At 40.0% G+C, this 20,345-nt stretch overlaps 1 protein-coding gene across 5 annotated transcripts in view; it reads right to left on the reverse strand.

The window, feature by feature from the left end:
* PTPRM (protein tyrosine phosphatase receptor type M) overlaps positions 1-20,345 on the reverse strand; it is a 747,728-nt gene that overhangs the window by 468,679 nt on the left and 258,704 nt on the right. For all 5 annotated transcript variants that reach the window (XM_073790533.1, XM_073790536.1, XM_073790535.1 and 2 more), the window contains one exon: positions 5,969-6,240. In XM_073790533.1, the coding sequence (XP_073646634.1) occupies positions 5,969-6,240 (272 nt within the window). The remainder of the gene's footprint in view (positions 1-5,968; positions 6,241-20,345) is intronic.

The raw sequence follows: 20,345 nt of genomic DNA on the forward strand, positions 1-20,345 counted from the left end.
CCATTTATCTAATAGTTTATGTTACTATTAGGGTAATGACTTCACTATGTTTACTGCCCAGCAGATAAAGGGGAGAAGAGAGGGAAGTACAACCTTAACTGTGCCTTTAAAACGTGAAAGGCTGAGGCTTGGTTAGACTTCTTGGGAATTAAATGAACAAATGCATTTTCAGTGGATCCAGATGCTTAACAAACTTTGATCACCAGGTTCTTAAACATTTAGCAACACTGGTTTAAAGAATCTCTGCAAATTCACCTTTAAACCCAGAGTATGAAACTAACAATCACCCAGTGAACCAGAAAGCTATAATGAGAACTACATTCCAGTTGAATATGGTAAAGTGGGTACTGCTCAGCAATGTGACAGAGGTCACAGTGAGGAGCAGGAGAGTTTGGGGGTGAGGGTCAGAGGCTCACAATTGGGAAGGCAAAATATTTTATTCAAAAGAGCTCAAGGGGCTTCCCTGGTGGCACAGTGGTTAAGAGTCTGCCTGCTGATGCAGGGGACGTGGTTCATGCCCCGGTCCGGGAAGATCCCACATGCCGCAGAGCCGCTGGGCCCATGAGCCATGGCTGCTGGGCCTGCGCGTCCGGAGCCTGTGCTCCGCAACGGGAGAGGAGGCCAACAGTGAGAGGCCCGCGTACCACAAAAAAAAAAAAAAATCTGATAATTCATTCATTGGTATACAGGCTAGGCTACGCAAAAGCAACTGTATGGATTGCATGAGGGGACCGTAAACCAATCACATTGCTGCTTCTTCGTTATCGATGCATGAATTGTTACAACTGTAAATAATGAGTTTACTTTTCACATTATCTTTTCATTATTGTTATCTAGTGTTAGTAATACATATAACATCTATGGTGTTTGTATCATATAAGACACTATTGATGGAGGTACTGACACATGATTCATCTTATAAACAGATGATGTAAACTTAATGTATCAATAAATACAGTACAGTACCATAAAAGTATTTTCTCTTCCTTATGATTTTCTTAATAACATTTTCTCTTCTTTAGCTTATTTTACTGTAAGAATATAGTATATAATACACATAACACACAGAATATGTGCTAATTGACTTTTCATGTTATCGGTGAGGATTCTGGTCAACAGTGGGCTATCAGTGGTTAAGTCTGGGCGGAGTCAAAAGTTACATATGGATTTTCAATTGTGTGTGTGTTGGGGGGTCAGCACCCTTAAGCTCCACACTATTCAAGGGCCAACTGTAGTTTGATAATTCCTTTTAAAAGCCGATCTCCTGAGACTGTTGATAAATTAAATCATTCCTTTAGTTCTGACTGTCTGAGCCAGGTGTGTTCAAGGCTATTATGGGCTGAGTGCTGTGTCCCTTTCAAATTCATATGTTGAAGCCCCAACTCCCAAAGTGATAGAATTGGGAGATGGAGCATCAGAGAGGTGATTATGCTTAGCTGAGGCAATGAGGGTGGAGCTCCATAATGGGATTAGTGCCCTTATAAGAAGAGGAAGAGAGACCAGGGCTCTGTCTGCTGCACACATGGGGAGGTCATCTGAGCACACACAAGAAGACCAGAACATGGCCTCCATAAGCCAGGAAGGGGGCCCTTAACAATAACGGAATCTGAGGGCCCCTTATTTTGGACTTTTCAGCCTCCAGAGCTGAGAAATAAAGGTTTGTTGTTTAAGCCACCCAGATTGTGGGCTTTTGTTTTTCTTTTTGTCGCAGCAGCTCAAGCTGACTAAGACAAAGGCAAAACAAAAATTTAAGATCTGGATTGTAGCCAGTGTCAAAACTAAATGAACGCACCAGGCTCTGGCCGCCGTGGAGCCCCACAAGGGCTCACTCCTAGAGGTTTTGGGTGTGCATTGCTGAAGGGAAAGAGAAGAAGATCAGGGCAAAGGTGAGCAGGACAGACCTTCTGATCTTGTCTAGATGCCTGGAGACCAAGGAAGAGTCCAGTGCAGGTTCCAGAGGGGAACTAGCTAGGCCTTCTCTGCTGTGGGAAGGTCCCCTCCAAAAGAAGTTTCTAAAAACACTCAGCCTCTTAGCCTAGTCCATCATACACAGCCTTATGAAGCCTGCCTTAGCCAAACCCACTTCCCTTGCTTCCATTTTAATCCTACAAAAGAAGAAACTTGGTCCCAAAGGCCATATTTTTGAATTATACCCTGATTGGTTATCAATATATTTATAAAAAAGAAGGATATTCAGTAAGTAGAGCATTTTCCCTCTGCAAGAAAAACTACTTTTTAACTCTTTTTTTTTGTTTTATACATAAAAACAGCACATGTACATTGGGGAAAATTTAGAATACGACAGATGACAGAAAGAAAAAATTCAAGTCACTAGCTGGGGAGATACTACTTAATATATTTATTTCACCATATAGTTTAATTATATATGTATTTATATATAATTAATACATATTAATATTATAGGTGTTTATATATAATTAATTCATATTAATATATAGATACAAAATAATACATATTAATATTATTAATACATATTAATGTATAATTAATACATATTTGTACATATATTTAATTTAAAATTGAATTTAACATACTGCTTTATGATTTTTTACCAGTTTTACCCACTTAAGAAAATAAGCTGAGATAACATCATGAAATGATCTTTCATAACGTTATTCTTAACGGTTGCAAAATGAATTTTTGTATTGAGGTAGCATAGATGAACTCATCCTCTATTGTAAGAAATGTAACACTGCTCCTGGTGTTTCATTATTATAAATACACTGCCGTGAATAACCTTGTAGCTAACTGTTTGCTACCACTATTCATTATTTCCTTAGGATGAACTCCTAACAGTAGATTGCTAAAATTAGACTTATTTAAATATTTAACACTTTTAAAATGTATTGCCCAAGTGCACTCTAAAAGGATTTTAACAATTTACACGTGTGCTAACACAGCTTTTACTACCCCTTAATTTCCATTCAAGAGACATTTAAATACCAGAAATTGTTGCAGGTACGAGGGCACAAAGATGAAACAAGCACAGTGGAGAAAGGACAGCCTCTTCAATAAGTGGTGCTGGGAAAACTGGACAGGTACATGTAAAAGTATGAGATTAGAACACTCCCTAACACCATACACAAAAATAAGCTCAAGGGCTTCCGTGGTGGCGCAGTGGTTGGGAGTCCGCCTGCCAATGCAGGGGACACGATTTCGTGCCCTGGTCCGGGAGGATGCCACGTGCCGTGCAGCGGCTGGGCCCGTGGGCCATGGCTGCTGAGCCTGCACGTCTGGAGCCTGTGCTCCGCAGCGGGAGAGGCCACAGTGGTGGGAGGCCCACATACCAAGAAAAAAAAAAAAGAAACTCAAAATGGATTAAAGACCTAAATGTAAGGCCAGAAACTATCAAACTCTTAAAGGAAAACAAGGGCAGAACACTCTATGATATAAATCACAGCAAGATTCTTTTTGACCCACCTCCTAGAGAAATGGAAATAAAAACAAAAATAAACAAATGGGACCTAATGAAACTTCAAAGCTTTTGCACAGCAAAGGAAACCATAAACAAGACCAAAAGACAACTCTCAGAATGGGAGAAAATATTTGCAAATGAAGCAACTGACAAAGGATTAATCTCCAAAATTTATAAGCAGCTCATGCTTATAATAACAAAAAAACAAACAACCCAATCCCAAAATGGGCAGAAGACCTAAATAGACATTTCTCCAAAGAAGATAGACAGACTGTCAACAAACACATGAAAGAATCCTCAACATCATTAATCATTAGAGAAATGCAAATCAAAACTACAATGAGATATCATCTCACACCAGTCAGAATGGCCATCATCAAAAAATCTTGAAACAATAAATGTTGGAGAGGGTGTGGAGAAAAGGGAACACTCTTGGTTAATTTTATTTTATTTATTTATTTAATTTTGCGGTATGCGGGCCTCTCACTGTTGTGGCCTCTCCCGTTGCGGAGCACAGGCTCCGGACGCGCAGGCTCGGCGGACATGGCCCATGGGCCCAGCCGCTCCGCGGCATGTGGTATCTTCCCAGACTGGGGCACGAACCCATGTCCCCTGCATCGGCAAGCAGACACTCAACCACTGCGCCACCAGGGAAGCCCGAAAAGGGAACACTCTTGCACTGCTGGTGGGAATGTGAATTGGTACAGCCACTATGGAGAACAGTATGGAGGTTCCTTAAAAAACTACAAATAGAACTACCATATGACCCAGCAATCCCACTACTGGGCATATACCCTGAGAAAACCATAATTCAAAAAGAGTCATGTACCAAAATGTTCACTGCAGCTCTATTTACAATAGCCAGGAGATGGAAACAACCTAAGTGTCCATCATCGGATGAACGGATAAAGAAGATGTGGCACATATATACAATGGAATATTACTCAGCCATAAAAAGAAATGAAATTGAGTTATTTGTAGTGAGGTGGATGGACCTAGAGTCTGTCATACAGAGTGAAGTAAGTCAGAAAGAGAAAGACAAATACCGTATGCTAACACATATATATGGAATCTAAGAAAAAAAAAGTGTCATGAAGAACCTAGGGGTAAGGCAGGAATAAAGACACAGACCTACTAGAAAATGGACTTGAGGATATGGGGAGGGGGAAGGGTGAGCTGTGACAAAGTGAGAGAGTGGCATGGACATATATACACTACCAAACGTAAAATAGATAGTTAGTGGGAAGCAGCCGCTTAGCACAGGGAGATCAGCTCGGTGCTTTGTGACCGCCTGGAGGGGTGGGATAGGGAGGGTGGGAGGGAGGGAGACGCAAGAGGGAAGAGATATGGGAACATATGTATATGTATAACTGATTCACTTTGTTATAAAGCAGAAACTAACACACCATTGTAAAGCAATTATACTCCAATAAAGATGTAAAAAAAAAAAAAACAGCACAGAATTTACAGCCCATTTATTACCATGATCAAACCCAGGGATAGAGGAACTGGGATTGATAAATCTTCCCTAATAAACACCAAGCCTGCAGAGTGGGTTCCTGGGCGCCGATCATGCCGCTCAGATGACAAGCGGCCCTTGAGAAGACTCAGTCTTTCCTCCCTGGGTCTAGCTAAGCACCTCAATTAACCATGAGAGATGATCTTGGACACATGTTCCCATTGGCTTCCGAGGGAGCCAAAGGAATTAAGAAAGAGAAAATCAAAATACTGCAATTCTTTAATGCACCCTCTTAGTTGGACATTAATTGAGTTCTTAATGTGAAGTTATTTTCAAGAGGCTGTGGACAAAAGGAGAAAGCACACAGAACGCCACCGTCACTAATTTCCCACCTTTGACACCAAGTCGGGATGCGCTTGGGGCACAGGCCCTCTCCGAGAGGACGGAGAGACCAGCGGGACCTCCTTGGTACCACTTTCTAATTGCTTCTGGCCTGCACCCTTCATTTCCTTTAAGTGCCCACTCCAGGTGGGCAATGTGGTCCCAACAGTACATCCCACAGAGCAGCTCCTCCATGACAAGGACTCGGTCTACATGCCATTTTCTTCCCATTGCTGATGGGGTGGGAGCAGGGCCCTGCATCTCACCAGCTGACCTCCACTACGGCTCACTTCCTAATGACCCATGATTCCTGAGATCCACTCATGGAAGAAGAGACTTTTACTTCTACCATCAAGTGCTCTGTCTCCCTGGGTCAGATGTGGCTACTTAACATAGAAAGTAAAACATCCTTGCAGACAGCATTTCCTGCCCTGCTGCAGGTGGCTGCTTTTATTTTCTTAAATAGATATATAAATAAACAAGTTTGAATGGTGCATTTTACTCATTTCTCTAAGTAATGTAAAAACAAAGCCTTAATACACTCCCTATCCACAAGCATAAGCTTTCCTCACCTTGGTCTAAAAATACCAACACTTCTAATACAGTCTCTGATTAGACTAATATAAAACTGATTTATATTTTCAGAAGTTAGAGGATGCATCAAAACAGGAAATGAAAAATAAAGGGCATACCTGATAAAAGTTAGGCCAGAAAGTACTGATGGCCAGCTCTGCCCTGTTCCATGTACGGTTTGGGTCTCCAGATATATTCCAAATAGGGTTCCCCAAAGGTCCGTTATTGACCTTCACGTAGACATTGAGTAACCCGGGAGCAGAATTACTCTTGCTGGATACAAAGTAGTGAAAATCAATGCAGTGGGTGTCATTTTCTTTGAGCTGAGGTAAGAGGAGGTGGGCTCTCTGTCCCTCAGATCTCCCAGACGTGTTCACCAACATGAAGGAGCCTGCGAAAAGAAAATCAAAGGACGGTCACAACCGGAAACACTACTTCCTGCTCGTACCTGAAAAGTCACCATCATTTCCATGGGTCGACACTGCAGTTCCACACATCTGACCTTGGCTTTGAAAGTCCCACCTCTTTCACACCTTTTCATCCCCAAAGTGCTCTCAAGGTCAGTGGGGATGGCAAATTCCCTTGATGTCACTGCAATTAGTTTCCTAAATAATAGGTATATGCATGGTTTGCAGATCTGCACTGGTCGATCTGGTGGTCACTAGCCACATGGAGTTTTTTTTTTTAATTAATTAAAATTCTATAATATTGAGTCATATTTTAGATTCCACATATAAGTGATATCACATGGTATTTGTCTTTGTCTTTCTGACTTACTTCACTTAGTATGATAATCTCTAGGTCCATCCATGTAGCTTCAAATGCCATTATTTTGTTCTTTTTTATGGCTGAGTAATATTCCATTGTGTGAGTGTGTGTGTGTGTGTGTGTGTGTGTGTGTTGTGTGTGTGTGTGTATATATATAAAATATATGATTATATATACATCACATCTTCTTTATTCATCTGTCAATGGACATTTAGGTTGTTTCCATGTCTTGGCTATTGTGAATAGTGCTACTATGAACATAGGGGTGCATGTATTTTTTGAATTGTAGTTTTGTCTGGATATATGCCCAGGAGTGGAATTGCTGGAGCATATGGAGGAGGGTTGGACTGGGAACTTGGGGTTGGTAGATGAAAATTATTACATATGGAATGGATAACAACAAAGTCCTACTGTATAGCACAGAAAACTATATTCAAAATCCTGGGATAAACCATCATGGAAAAGAATATGAAAAAGAGTATACATATGGATAACTGAGCCGCTTTGCTGTATAGCAGAAATTAATACAACACTGTAAATCAACTAGACTTCAATAAAAAAAAAAGAGATGAATTAAAAAAAATTCAGCACTTGGACAAAAAAAAAAAAAGTTCTGTAATATTGAAAGTGTAGGTCCTCAGCCCCAGGAACCATATTTCAAGCACTCAATAGCCACATGGGGCCAGTTGCTACCATACTGGGCTGCACAGATATTGAACTTTTCCATCATCCCTAAACAACACTGTTCTACAATGGCGCCACCACTGAGTAATCACAGACACTCTGAGATTCTCATATAATCTAGAGAAAGGGAACAGATTGCTCTGGTTTGTGGAATCTTAGAAAACTGGCCTGATGATACTCCTTGTCATCAATATAACATGATTTTCTTGCAGCTCAGCACCCATCCCCCCAACTACTGTCACAACTGGCTTCTCCTCAACTAGGGGTGTTCTCATAATGGGGGGATGACGGAGTTTACCGATCAATGGCTGTGCCCATGGGGGACAGTCATTCACAGAAGTCTCTGTGAGCTCCTTGTTTTCAACTTTTCATCCAGGGCACTAACCCACCCGTGAGTGCTGAAGAGTTTCCAGATGGATTCAAGCTTCCCAGATACCCTGACCTTGGGAGAGGTCACTTGGACTTTCTCCATGCCTCAGATCACCAGAAATAGCAACTAAAATAAATATATGAATTTTATATATCACACAAAGAAAGGTAAATCAAAATGTTCTAAGATGAACGGGAAAACAGGTCATCACAAGCCTTCTTTAGCAGAGAGGAAAACATGTATGGAAATTCTGAGGGGGAAGTACAACTAAATTTGGAAAATAAAGATAAAAAAAAACACTACTCAGGGTGGTTGGACTCATGGTTTCTACGGCATGAAGGGACTATTACCCTCAGTTGAGTATTCCTTTAAAAACGTCCCTCATTGAACCATAATTTTCAAGGTGTGTGTATGCACGTTTGCGGGTATATATATGTTAGTAAACACCCACACGTATCTATAAAGATACATACACAATCTCAGAAAAAGTGTGGAAATTTTCTCTCATCCACAAGCTGTGATTTCCTAAACAGCAAAATGAGAAGACTACTTTTCCCAGGGAATTATCAGGAGGACTAAATAAAAACCAGGAATGTAGATATATCCTTTATAAATTAATAGACTATTGTTAAAGGATCAATATTACAAAATGTTTGCTTCTGGTTATTACCTCTCAGGGCCCCTTCATGAGATGAGCTAGTGTTAATGCCATGTAAGAAAAATAGGAACTGAGTCACAGAGAGATGAGGACGCATCTTAGCCAGGCTTTAGGATGAGTCAGTGGCAAAATCAGAACTTGGGGCCTCTGGGTTTCCAGCCCATTACTCATCCTGCTACCCTCCAATAACTCCACATTTCTTCATGCGCCATTTGAGCACATATGGAGAAAACAAACCCTTTCATGACAGTGAAGGAAAATTATGGGAGCTATCTGAAAATACAGCAATTTTTCAAGAGATGAATGTTACGCACCTGGAAATATGAAAGTCAAGCCACAAGGGAAGGGTTATTGCGGAACATATATTTCAGTAATAAAGAAGAATTGCAAATGTGATTTAAGAAAGAGTTGGGGACAGAGAGAGGGATTTTGTGACAAGAGAATACCACTGCAGTGATTTGGGTTATCTATGCTCTACAAAATGTGGGAAAAAAAGCTCTTCAAAATACACAGGGTCGACCAACCCCATCACAAATTGAAAGAGGGCAGTTGGGGTTTATGAGTTAAAAATCGTACTTTGTCGCTCTTAGTAAAATATAAGCGTATTTATTCCAAATTCAATCATTTGGGGCTCTGGCATCTGCAACATAGTTGCAATGTAGAATATTCCCCAATGGGGCTAAGGCATGAGTCAGCCTTGAAGCCAACTCTGAATCACCAAAAGCTTTAGTATTGTCACCCTGCCGAGAATATTACTTCTTGGAGTGTTTCCATCACTTAAACTTGGGCGACCAGAGATGGTAAATATGGCAATATGCATAGGAGAGCAAAAGTAGGTTTCCTGCATCCTGGAAAGTCTAGTCTGGATGACTGGATGAAGAGTCTCTTTTCACATGTTGGTATAAACCAGGTAACATCCTACCATAGTTGTTTGGGAAATCACTGGGTTTCCCTAAAATACTATTTTCCCCAACTACACAGCCTATCCTTCAATATTTACTCATTAAGCTTCATTCTAGGACAAAATACTAACTTTTATCTTGAGGTCAAGGTGAAACTCAGGTATTTTAAGGTGCAAACACTCAAATGGTCCTGATTTTTATACTTTCTCCTTTTTCCCCCCTTTTGAACCAGAATGCAGTCTATCCCGTTACAAGGCATGTTGCTGCAATGCAGATTAGCTAACAGGATTAGCAAATAGGGGAGTGACATCCATATAACACTAGAGTCCCTTCAGCACATGCAATTTTTTGCAGGACATTAATGTTGTAGAGCAATCAAGGACAAAATTTTCTCTCCAATAAAGGGCTACGTGATGGCCTTTCGACAAAGGTGAAACTCCTGCAGAAGGGCCTTCGCTTAGGGTCAAAAGTGGCAGGAAGTTTAGTGGCTCTACAGAGCCATTCCTCTTCCCGCTCTGTGAGGCTGTCTGGGAAACTGCAAGACCAGATGAAGAAGCTGTGAAGCTTCTGCTCCCCTCCTGAGTTTAGAGAGGAAAGCACACTGACTGATGGAGACAATGAACCCAGATCGTATATTTCAGCTGGCAGAGAGTGGTCTCTATAAGAAGGGAATGACTGACTCAGAGGCCCCCTCTGGTGAGAAGGAGGATGTGGAAGCCCTCAGGCACAGGGCTAAGGATGGACTCACAGGGATTCTAAGTGCCAGGTGGAAGTTAATGAGGCCAGGATTTTTATTAGGGCTGTGACTGTTTCACTGGTTCTCTGGCTACAAAGCTGTGTAGATTTTGAATAGTCAGCTCCAGTTTTCTTACAAGATCTAGCATTTTTGGTGCATGGTTTTGTGCAACAGTCAAAGGGTTTCCAAGGACAGGTGTGTGGAGCTGGTCGAAACACCTACTCTACCTGAACCGTCCTCCTACCTCACTGGTTCTGCCCTCTGGAAGCAGCTCCATCTAGACTGTCCCCTCGGTCACAGGCAAAGGTCCTGCTTCTAAACAGTCCAGAAACCAATGAGCAGCTCATCAACACACAGTATTGTTTTTACTGAGGTACAGCTGCTGTACAATATTATATAAGTTACAGGTGTACAATAGAGTGATTCACAACTTCTAAAGGTTATACTCCATTTATAGTTATTGTAAAATATTGGCTCTATTCCCTGTGTTGTACAATATATCCTTGTAGCTTATTTTATACCTTATAGTTTATACCTCTTAATTCCGTCCCCTCCTTTCACTTCCCCCTTTCCCCCTCCCCCTGGTAATCACCAGTTTATTTTCTGTATCTGTGAGTCTTGCTTCTTTTTTGTTATATTCACTAGTCTGTTGTATTTTTTAGATTCCACATATAAGTGACATCAACAGTATTTGTCTTTCTTTAATGCATACTATATTTTAGAGAAAAAGTCTCTCTTTACTGAGCACCTGTTCCCTGGGGTATAGTCCCCTGAGAAGTGTCGCTCAGCTGGTATTTCTGTGTAGCTTCACAGTGAACGATTAATGCATATACAGGCATTTAGAACAGTGTTTGCCATATAGCACAGGCTCAAAAATTATTGGTGATTATCATTACGATTACTATGTTGCTTCATACCTCCTAATGCCTGCTTCTCTAAATTACCTGTAATTCTTCAGCATTTAGCTCTGTATATTTATTTCTGCCTGCCTGTCCACAACCCTCCTGGTCCTATCCTTTTTCACCTAAAATGGTAATGTTTAAGTTCCCTTTCTTTATGGGAGAGGAACATTAGTACTGAAGTTTTACAAAACCTTCAACTCGATCCATCTTGCCCCTACATTTAAGCTTTGGGAAGGAGATCTTCACTTCTGTGTGTGGTCACGAGGACTTATCACATGGTTTGAAGTACAGAAGATGATATTTCAGCCGGCACTCGTACTTCCTGGCAGTGCTGCACTACTGTCCTATGCTGAATGTACAGAAGAAAGTGGGAACATTTATGTTTAGCATCGTCTAGCGACTTGGAATCCTGGGGTAAATTCCCAGTTGTGTCTAAAGGGATAGCAGGTGAGATGCCCTTTAATTGTTTGAATTTATCACCTACGTACTATGGAAGGAAAGTCAACATCAGAGCTGATGTTTAAAGAATTAAAAGCATTTCTATTCAATTCTAGACTATTACGTCTGCTTTCTTAAATGTCCCTATATGGCTGAATGTTTAATTTTCACCTTCTAGTTCAATGTTTGTACTGTGAGGAAATGCATTTCCGAAGAGTAATTGGGTCCCCATTTTTGATACATCCTTACCTCAGTTTTTTCCCCCACAAAAAATACTCCGATTGGGCAAATAAATAAAAGAAATCAGAATTCAAATTAACATTGAAATTCTGTTTCTGTTCAGATAACAAACACCCTTAAGTCACCAAGTACAGAAGCGGAGAGAATATAACATTGCAGGTAAATGGAAAGAACTCCACGGAATGGAGCTGGCTTCAAAAGGGGCCGTCTCTACAGGCAGACTTGCAAGGTCTTTAAGAATCATTATTTTGGTTTTTTTGAAAAGGAGAACTCTGTTATGAGAACAGGTGATGTTCATATTCTTGAATCTTTGGGTGAATTAAATTGAGCTTAATCGTATCCATTGGCAAATGCATTTGATGAGGTGGTGGCAATAACGACATATAATTAGCTATTCCTTCTACCCCATCATTAAAATCTGCATTGGTGTTAGAGCCTCCAGATTTTTAAAGGCTGAGGAAACTGCAAGAATCCTCCTCCAGCATTTGAGAAGCTTTGTGCACACAACAGATGCAGCAGGAAGAGAGAATTGTGTGTGTTATTCAATACCTTTGCTGACAGAGAAGCAGCATCTTATGAAGTTTAAAGCCATTACAACTTTCACTATTTAAGCCTCTTAGTTTCAGTAAAAGCACACAGATCATTGGCTCTTCTCTCCCTTTGGCTGTTTTGTCTTCATTTTCCCCTCTACCGCCAGGCCTTCAAATCGGTGGACTTACGATCCAAAAGCTACGTAAGTAGCTTACAAGTTCCATCTTTGCTAGCATATACCCAGAATCTGGGTTACGGGGCCATTCATTCTCCCTCTGACTCCTTAGATACGCCAGTTGTAACAATTCAGTTATCTAGAGCAGTGCCTCTGAAACCACTGATGATGAAGGACCAGTTTTGTAATTTTCTGCTGCAGCTCAGATCGAGTTTATGTAAAATACAATGAACATGGATTTCTAGAAAAAAGGAAATAAAAAGACATGCAAAATGCAAGCCCAAATTTGTTAGCTTAAATAAACAGAAAATTACTCTGTTAAATTCCTATAAAAATTTCTAAAGACTTGCCCTCAATTTCTATAGTGGTCCCGGACCAGGAACAATGTGGGGACCAGCTCTGACCTGCAGAGCCCACTGAGTGGCATATGCACTTAAAATGACAATGGCTTAGCACACCGGGTGCCCAAGAGGCATGTTTTCTAGGCAGTGGAAGAAGAAGACGGAGACAGAAAAACTGAAAGAAAGGAATGGAAGAAAATTCTCTCGTTTCTTGAGCCAGAGATAACGGTCATCAAGTCAACCCCTTTGGCTATGACAGAAAGTGGTACAAGAAAATGAAAAGGAAGAGTGGGACGCAAGTGGACACACAGAAAAGAGACGGACTCAACTACGGTGAATGGAACTGAAAAAGAACCGGTTTCAAGGCAAGGAGAAAAGAAGAGAGCTGGTGGGCAAGGCACACAGAGTCACCATATACCTGGGCTGTTCTTAAGGAATAGAGAATGCAGGGAACTAAGACGTGCAGTTAGTGCTCAGGCCAATTCATTAAATTCTCCCAATAGTAAAGACTGGAAGAAACGCAAAGAAGTCCTTAACTCACCAAACTGGCCCATTGACACCATCTGATAGAGCTGGGGCGACTTTGAATTTTTTACATTCAAGCTCCGCAGGCAACGCCCCAAAAGCAATATTTCTCAAACATTGTCACCATAACTCATTGTATCAAACAGATAGCATGCCGCAAGGCAGCATACGTGTGTGATGCTGTGCGTGCACACAAACACACACATATTCAGACAAAACTCTCATGAGAAAAATGCATCACTATGTTTCTTACCATGTGTGTCTGTGCATTATACCCCCATTTCCTGTTCTACCCTGTTTCATCTCGCAACATAAATAAGTCAATGAACGTTGGATATGACCCACAACTGATTTCATAGCCCAAGACTGCCTTAAGGCCGTACTTTAGGGCCCCCCAGTACCCCCAAATCAAGAAGATCTAACCTGTGCTCTGCCTCCTCAGTGGGAAAGCTTCTTCTTTTTAATTTGTAATTTTAAATTTGATCGTATCCCTCAAATATCAAAATACTAAAATACTATATCCCTTCTCCTGCTCCCTCAGCCAGTATAACAATGGTCCTAAAGACAATGTCTTTTCTGATGAGAAACCTTGTGAAATGGGGAAGATGAAGACTGTGGAGAAATACATGAACTCGGGAACAAAGCTCCAAGGGAACAAAACCTCTGCGGGGAGGTGCTGCCAGCACTTTAAAAGCACTTATTAGCGCCCATATCAGCCCGATGAAACCTTCTCCACGGCCACACTCCTGTTCTACAGACCAGGCATCAAGCATCCTTCCTTTTTTGAAGGGCCTTTTCTGTGCCCCTTTCGAAAATGTCACCCAAGCACAAATGTGAAATACGTTATTTTGCAACCACTAGAGAAGAAAACTTTTTTTTTTTTTTTTTGCGGTACGCGGGCCTCTCACTGTTGTGGCCTCTCCCGTTGCAGAGCACAGGCTCCAGAGGCACAGGCTCAGCGGCCATGGCTCACGGGCCCAGCCGCTCCGCGGCATGTGGGATCTTCCCGGACCAGGGCACGAACCCGTGTCCCCTGCATCGGCAGGCGAACTCTCAACCACTGTGCCACCAGGGAAGCCCGAGAAGAAAACTTTTAATAAAAAAATTCTCTCTTCATCCAGAGGTCCTCTGTCCTTTTCTATTCTTCCCCTCTCTCTTCTTGCCTTCCTTGTGGATTCTCATTACTGAGCTAGAAGAACATCTGTTAGTTGCAATGATTTTTGTCATGTTCCTAAAACTCTGGTGAAAATACAGTAAGATGGCAAAGAAGCAACACCATCCCACAGGGAAGCTCAAGCTATACTCTCCAACTGCATGATCTCCTCCCTCCTGAAGAGTCCAGTATGTGCTCTCAGCAGGAGGGAAGCTGGGGACTCATGTGGCCTGGCCTTCTTGCATGTCATACTGGCTAGTAAAAGGCACTCTGTGCTCCCCAAGGGAATTCCACATCAATCTAGGTGCTATAAAATTAATAATAAGCATAGTTCAACTATTTACAATAGCCCGGACATGGAAGCAACCTAAACGTATATTGACAGATGAATGGATAAAGAAGATGTGGTATATATCAATATATACAATGGAATATTACTCAACCATAAAAAAGAATGGAATAATGCCATTTGCAGCAATAGGGATGGACCTAGAGATGATCATACCAAGTGAAGTAAATCAGACAGAAAACGACAAACATCACATGATATCACTTATATGTGGAATCTAAAAAAAAGTGATACAAATGAACTTATTTACAAAACAGAAATAGACTCACAGACATAGAAAACAAACTTATGGTTACCAAAGCGGAAAGGTGGAGAGGGACAAATTAGGATTAACAGATACACACTCCTATATATAAAATAGATAATCAATAAGGACCTACTGGATAGCACGGGGAACTACATTCAACATCTTTTAATAACCTACAATAAAAAGAATCTTAAAAAGAATACATATATATATATATATGTATAACTGAATCACTTTGCTGTATACCTGAGACATTATAAATCAACTGTACGTCAATAAAAAAATAATTAAAAAAATAATAAGCACAGCTCACACCTAAAATGTGTATAAAACACTTGCTTCAGGACATTTAAATTAAATGCCTCAAAGATAATGCAATTGTTAATTTAGTGATTCATAGCATAACTGAATGGGTATTTTTATTCTTTATTACTCATAGAAATACTGAGGTGACCAAAAGATATGAATTTGCCTTAACTAGTCATTTTTAGCCATGGCAGGACTCATCTGATACATTATGTACTGAGCTTTTTGAGAACTACAAACAACAAAACTTGGACCGATTTTTCCAGCAAGAACCTCACAGCTCGGCTGTCTATCATATTAGAAATATTTTGAATTGAGCACAGAAACAAAAAAAAATTACAGATTAACAAATCAGATCTATTAAGGTCACCAATATTTACATAACTGCAGCCTGAAGTGGCTGTAAAATCTGTGGGTTTACAACCTAGAACCGTCAACCAGAAACTCTGAAAAAAATAAAAGAGTTTTGAGACACAGTTATCATATGAGAGACAAAGCAGGAAGGAAGAGGTTTCTGGAAAACAGAAGAAACCCTGGGGGTTCCATTGAGAGAAGTAATGTCTATCCTTCCATAAGAAAAGTGATTCTTTAAGGAGAACTCACTTGTATTCTAGTGTGTCATCTAGACAAACTGCTTTAATGACTTACCTGGAAAATACTAGGTGTGTGCTTTATAATTTATAGGTAAAGAACAAACACAGAATAAAACAAACACGTTTTAACTATCTGACGACGCTAATGACTGTATCTCAGCAAATGAGCCCCAGGTACGAGGATGGGGAAGTGACAGGTAGCCTGGTTAGAATGTTCTCAAGAGGCTGCTTAATTTCCCATGTAAGCCAGGCTTTTTATCAATTGAAGGCTTTAGAAAAGAGTTCATTTTTGTTCTAAGTCTCAAATGACACAAGCCATCACAATATAAGCTTCTGCTTATTTTTTCCCTAAATTACTGTTAATTTAGAGATTTTTTTTTTTTTTTGCATGTGTGTCTGGTGATAGTCTGTCTACCAGCTAAACTATGTCTTGTTTCTAGAAGACATTACAAACAAAAAAACAAAATAAAACAAACAAAAAAAGATTTTAAAAAGGCATTACACAGTAGGCTTTTATATGAAGTGTAAACCAAACTGAAATATTTTTAAAATGCATCATATTTGACATTTTCAGCTTAAGGAGTCACCCTTTGCCATAAAAAAAATCGTTCTCCAAGAAACTCCAAAGGTTCTGTTAACATCCCCAGTTGGGAGCTCCCCATACTCCTGAAGAGGAAGCAAAAGATTTTACATGAGATGTTTCATTAGCCTGGCTGGGGTCAGGAGGCAGAGCCCAGCAGGGATTCGCGGGGATCAGAGGGCAGAAAGGGGGAATTATCAAAATTTAACAAGGTTAGTCAGTCAAGGAAATGAATCTGGTCTCCGTATTACACTGATGATACAATATCAAATTTACGAGTGATCAGAACAGTCTGGAATTGAAGGAATCTGTTGGATAATTCATCAGAAAAAGCATTAAGACACCGATAAATAATTAGCAAACGATATGAAGAGGCAATTCATATTAGCAGAAATACAATTAGAGAAGAGATGCCTGGGAAAATATTCATTCTCACGACGAAATCAAGACACTTAAGTTAGCAAATGTCGGGTATGATTTTAAACATGAGTAAATTTCTTAAATACGTAAAAATTTCAAACCCAAACACCTGTGAGGTTCTGGTGAAGCTCCTGCACGTGATCAGGAAGGAAGCCCAGTGATTTTGACAGCATTCCTATAGTAAAGACATAGAGTCATGCTCTTTGCCCTCCTAGAGCAGGCTGGGGAGAATCCTGAGTAGACTCATCTAGAAATAAGAAGAATGCCTACTCTGAAAGGGGTTCTGAGGGCTACGTGGACCAGGACTCCTGGTGCGGGGTAGGACACAGGGCGCCTTGACCTTGGTGGAAAGGGCTGGGGCTCTGCCACCAGACGGCCTGGATTTGGATCCTAATTCGGCCACTTATTGGATGTCACTGAGAGAGTTAGCTAACGTCACTCTGCCTCAGTCTCCTAAACTAGGAAGTGGGGATACAATTGTGCCCATTTCAAAAGGGTGTTCAGTGAACTAAATGAGATGATTCACTTAGAACGCTTCTTAGAGGACTGCCTGGTACAGAGTAGCCATGTGCCAAAGTCTGGCCTCGGCCCCAGTTTTTATCCAAATGTATCTGGTTTTAGCTTAGGGAGATGGAATAGCTGAATGCCTACTTCAAGGTAATTTCTGGCCCTCCTGTGGTCATGAGTGTCAATGATCATGTGATCATATAGACTACATCATCCTTGTCTATTCAGCTTAACAAGGTCAGAAATATTAACCAGGTATGCCATTCAGATTTCTTTCCAAGATCCAAATGTTAATTTTCAGATATGCATAATCATTCTAGATGTAACCCGGAATGAAAAATCTGAGTTGAAATTTTACCAAACCCATTGAGTTATAAATGTACATTTTTTATCGCGAGGGAAAAAATGCTACAACAATTAACGGTGATTGTGAAAGCTGTTAGTTGTGTTTACAAAACGAAGTATTAAGAATTTTCAGATAAATGGGTAAATATATTGACTATTAATATGAGTAATAATAGCTAACATATTACACACACACAAAATATATATATATATAAAATATACCAGGCATTCTTCTAAATGCTTTACTTATATTAACTCTTTTAACTCTTACAGAAGACGAGAAACTGGGGTGTAGAGAGGTTAAGTAACTTGTCCAAGGTCTTTCAGCTCGTGAGTGGTAGAGATGAGATATGACCCCCAGGCAAACTGTCTCAGAGTCTGTGCTTTTCAGCAGGATACCAAGCTGCCTCTCAGTATGAAGCATGTGGCACATTAGTTAGATCGCTTTAGGAAGAACATTATACCCTCTTAAGTCTGGCTACTATATATACATATAATAGGTGTCTATAAAGAAATAAAGGCTAATTATGATAAATAAACCTGAGGCTACCAGAGAAGAAAACTTGTTCACTACCAGGTGAAAAGGTCCAGGCCACCTGCTGGAGGACAGGGACCCTGGGAAGCAGAGCTGAGCTGTCCCAGCCAGGCCCCACTTGACCCTGACCTACAGCTGACCACTGATGCATGGGGGAGCCCAGCCAAGACAGCCCCGCACAACCCAGATCACAGAGCCACTCAGCTGAGTCTGGCCCAAACTGCTGACCCACAGAATTGACAGCTACGGGTACTGCTTGAAGACACCAACTTTGGGGACACTGTGTTACACAGCAAAATTTAGCCATTTTTGGTTGAATCTGGATTTTGAACATTTTCATAATTAGTTTCATATAATAAAAACAATTTTTAAGCTAACAATATCTAAATGGGCTGAATTTTGGATCATGTTACATCATTGAAAATGCATTACAGAAAATGAATACGTCTTTCTGAGAACATGTTGGACGTGTGATTCAAAAAAAGATAATAAATTTGAAAATCTAATTTAATCTAAACTAATTTTTAAAAAATCACTTAAGAATGAGTTCATATCAATATGTTTGTGAATCACACATACACGCACATAATATACATACACAAGGAGAGAAAGAGAGAACAGATTTTGCAAACAAAATTAATGAAAAAAAAGTAAAGATGTAAAGCTCATTCAGATTTTCGACAAGAATGGTGCATGTTACCAAAAATGTTCTGTTTATACCCATGGTATCCTTGGATATAACATAACATGTTGAATAATTTACCCACTATTAGATATTTCAATTATCATTCACAAAAAATTTCAGAAAGAAGCTTTTGGTTTTCTCTCTCAGTATTTCCAACCAGTAGGAACTGTAGTTTAATTAAAATAGTTGAATCTAGTACATCAAGTTAGTTTATTAGTTAGGTGATCTAGAAACAAGTTCAGATATATTATTCTATCATTGTATCTCTGAGCTTGGTTGGGTAGAAAATTACTTTTATAGGAGTTCCACTATTTAGCTTTTAGTTATTTTTGTCCTTCAGAATTCAGTATAAATTTTTACATTTCTGTTAAGACCTAAGGTTTTCAAACACCCCTCTCTCTCATTTTTCACAGAGTTCTAAAGAGGTGGGATTTTTTTTTCCTGTTTCTAGCATATTTTATTTTCCCTTTTAAGTCAATTGAATATAGCTTAAATTCTAACCATTTTAAATTATTCATTTTTATTAAGCTCTTTTCAAAATGTACTCACTTGATGATGAACTGCTCTGCTTACAGGAGAGACAACTGTGTACTTGGGAAAATCCCAGGGAAAAATCTGTATATTAGCAAATTAATACATAACCACATTTTAAATATCCCTGCAGACTTTTTTCTTTTACATAGAGACTTAGTTCTTACTTTCCCTGTGCTTTAACTTCTTCCTTTACTTTTTTGAAATAATAAAAGTAACACATACCATTATAAAAAGTCAAAAAATAAAGGATTTCAAAGGGAAAATTAACCACTTCTCACTCAGATATCCACAGACCTATCCCACTAAAGTCATAGTGTATTTCCTTCAAAATCCTTCTTTATATACATACAAACATATATGATTTTTTTTAACCTTTTCCTATGTTTTTCGAAGAATAATAACCTGACACTTTCCTCTGGAGTTTGTTTTGTCCCTTAACCAGTAATATAACATGGATAACTCTTGAGGTCAATACAGACATACAGACCCAGCTCAACCTTTTCAACCTGCTGCTGCTACCATGTATATTCCAATAAAATCCATGTGAACACACTGTTTTTCCATAGAATAGAGCCCTACGAGTCAGGGCGCCCAAAGGCATATACATTTCTAAGTCTCCAGTGTTTTGACCTACGGGGTATAAATACTGAACAACGCTCCAGACATGAAAATAGTCATTTTTTATTTATTAATGATAATGGCCAGTGGTGTACATAGAGTGGTCCTGTCACAGGGTCAACATGAGCAGGCTGGCTAACGTGAAAGTGGGGTTGAGCCCACAGGAGGCTGCCTCTTGGCCATCTCTGTTCCAAACACAGACAATCACCATGGCTTCCTCTGTATATTATTATTGCCATTGCTATTGGTGGTATTACTGAATATTTACTGAGTACTTGCTATGTGCCCCTCACTCTGCTAAGCACTTTATATCCATTCTTTTACTTGATTCCCTCAATAACAGATGGGTGGGGG

This window comes from Tursiops truncatus, chromosome 13 (assembly GCF_011762595.2).
Source record: "Tursiops truncatus isolate mTurTru1 chromosome 13, mTurTru1.mat.Y, whole genome shotgun sequence".
NCBI lineage: Eukaryota > Metazoa > Chordata > Mammalia > Artiodactyla > Delphinidae > Tursiops > Tursiops truncatus.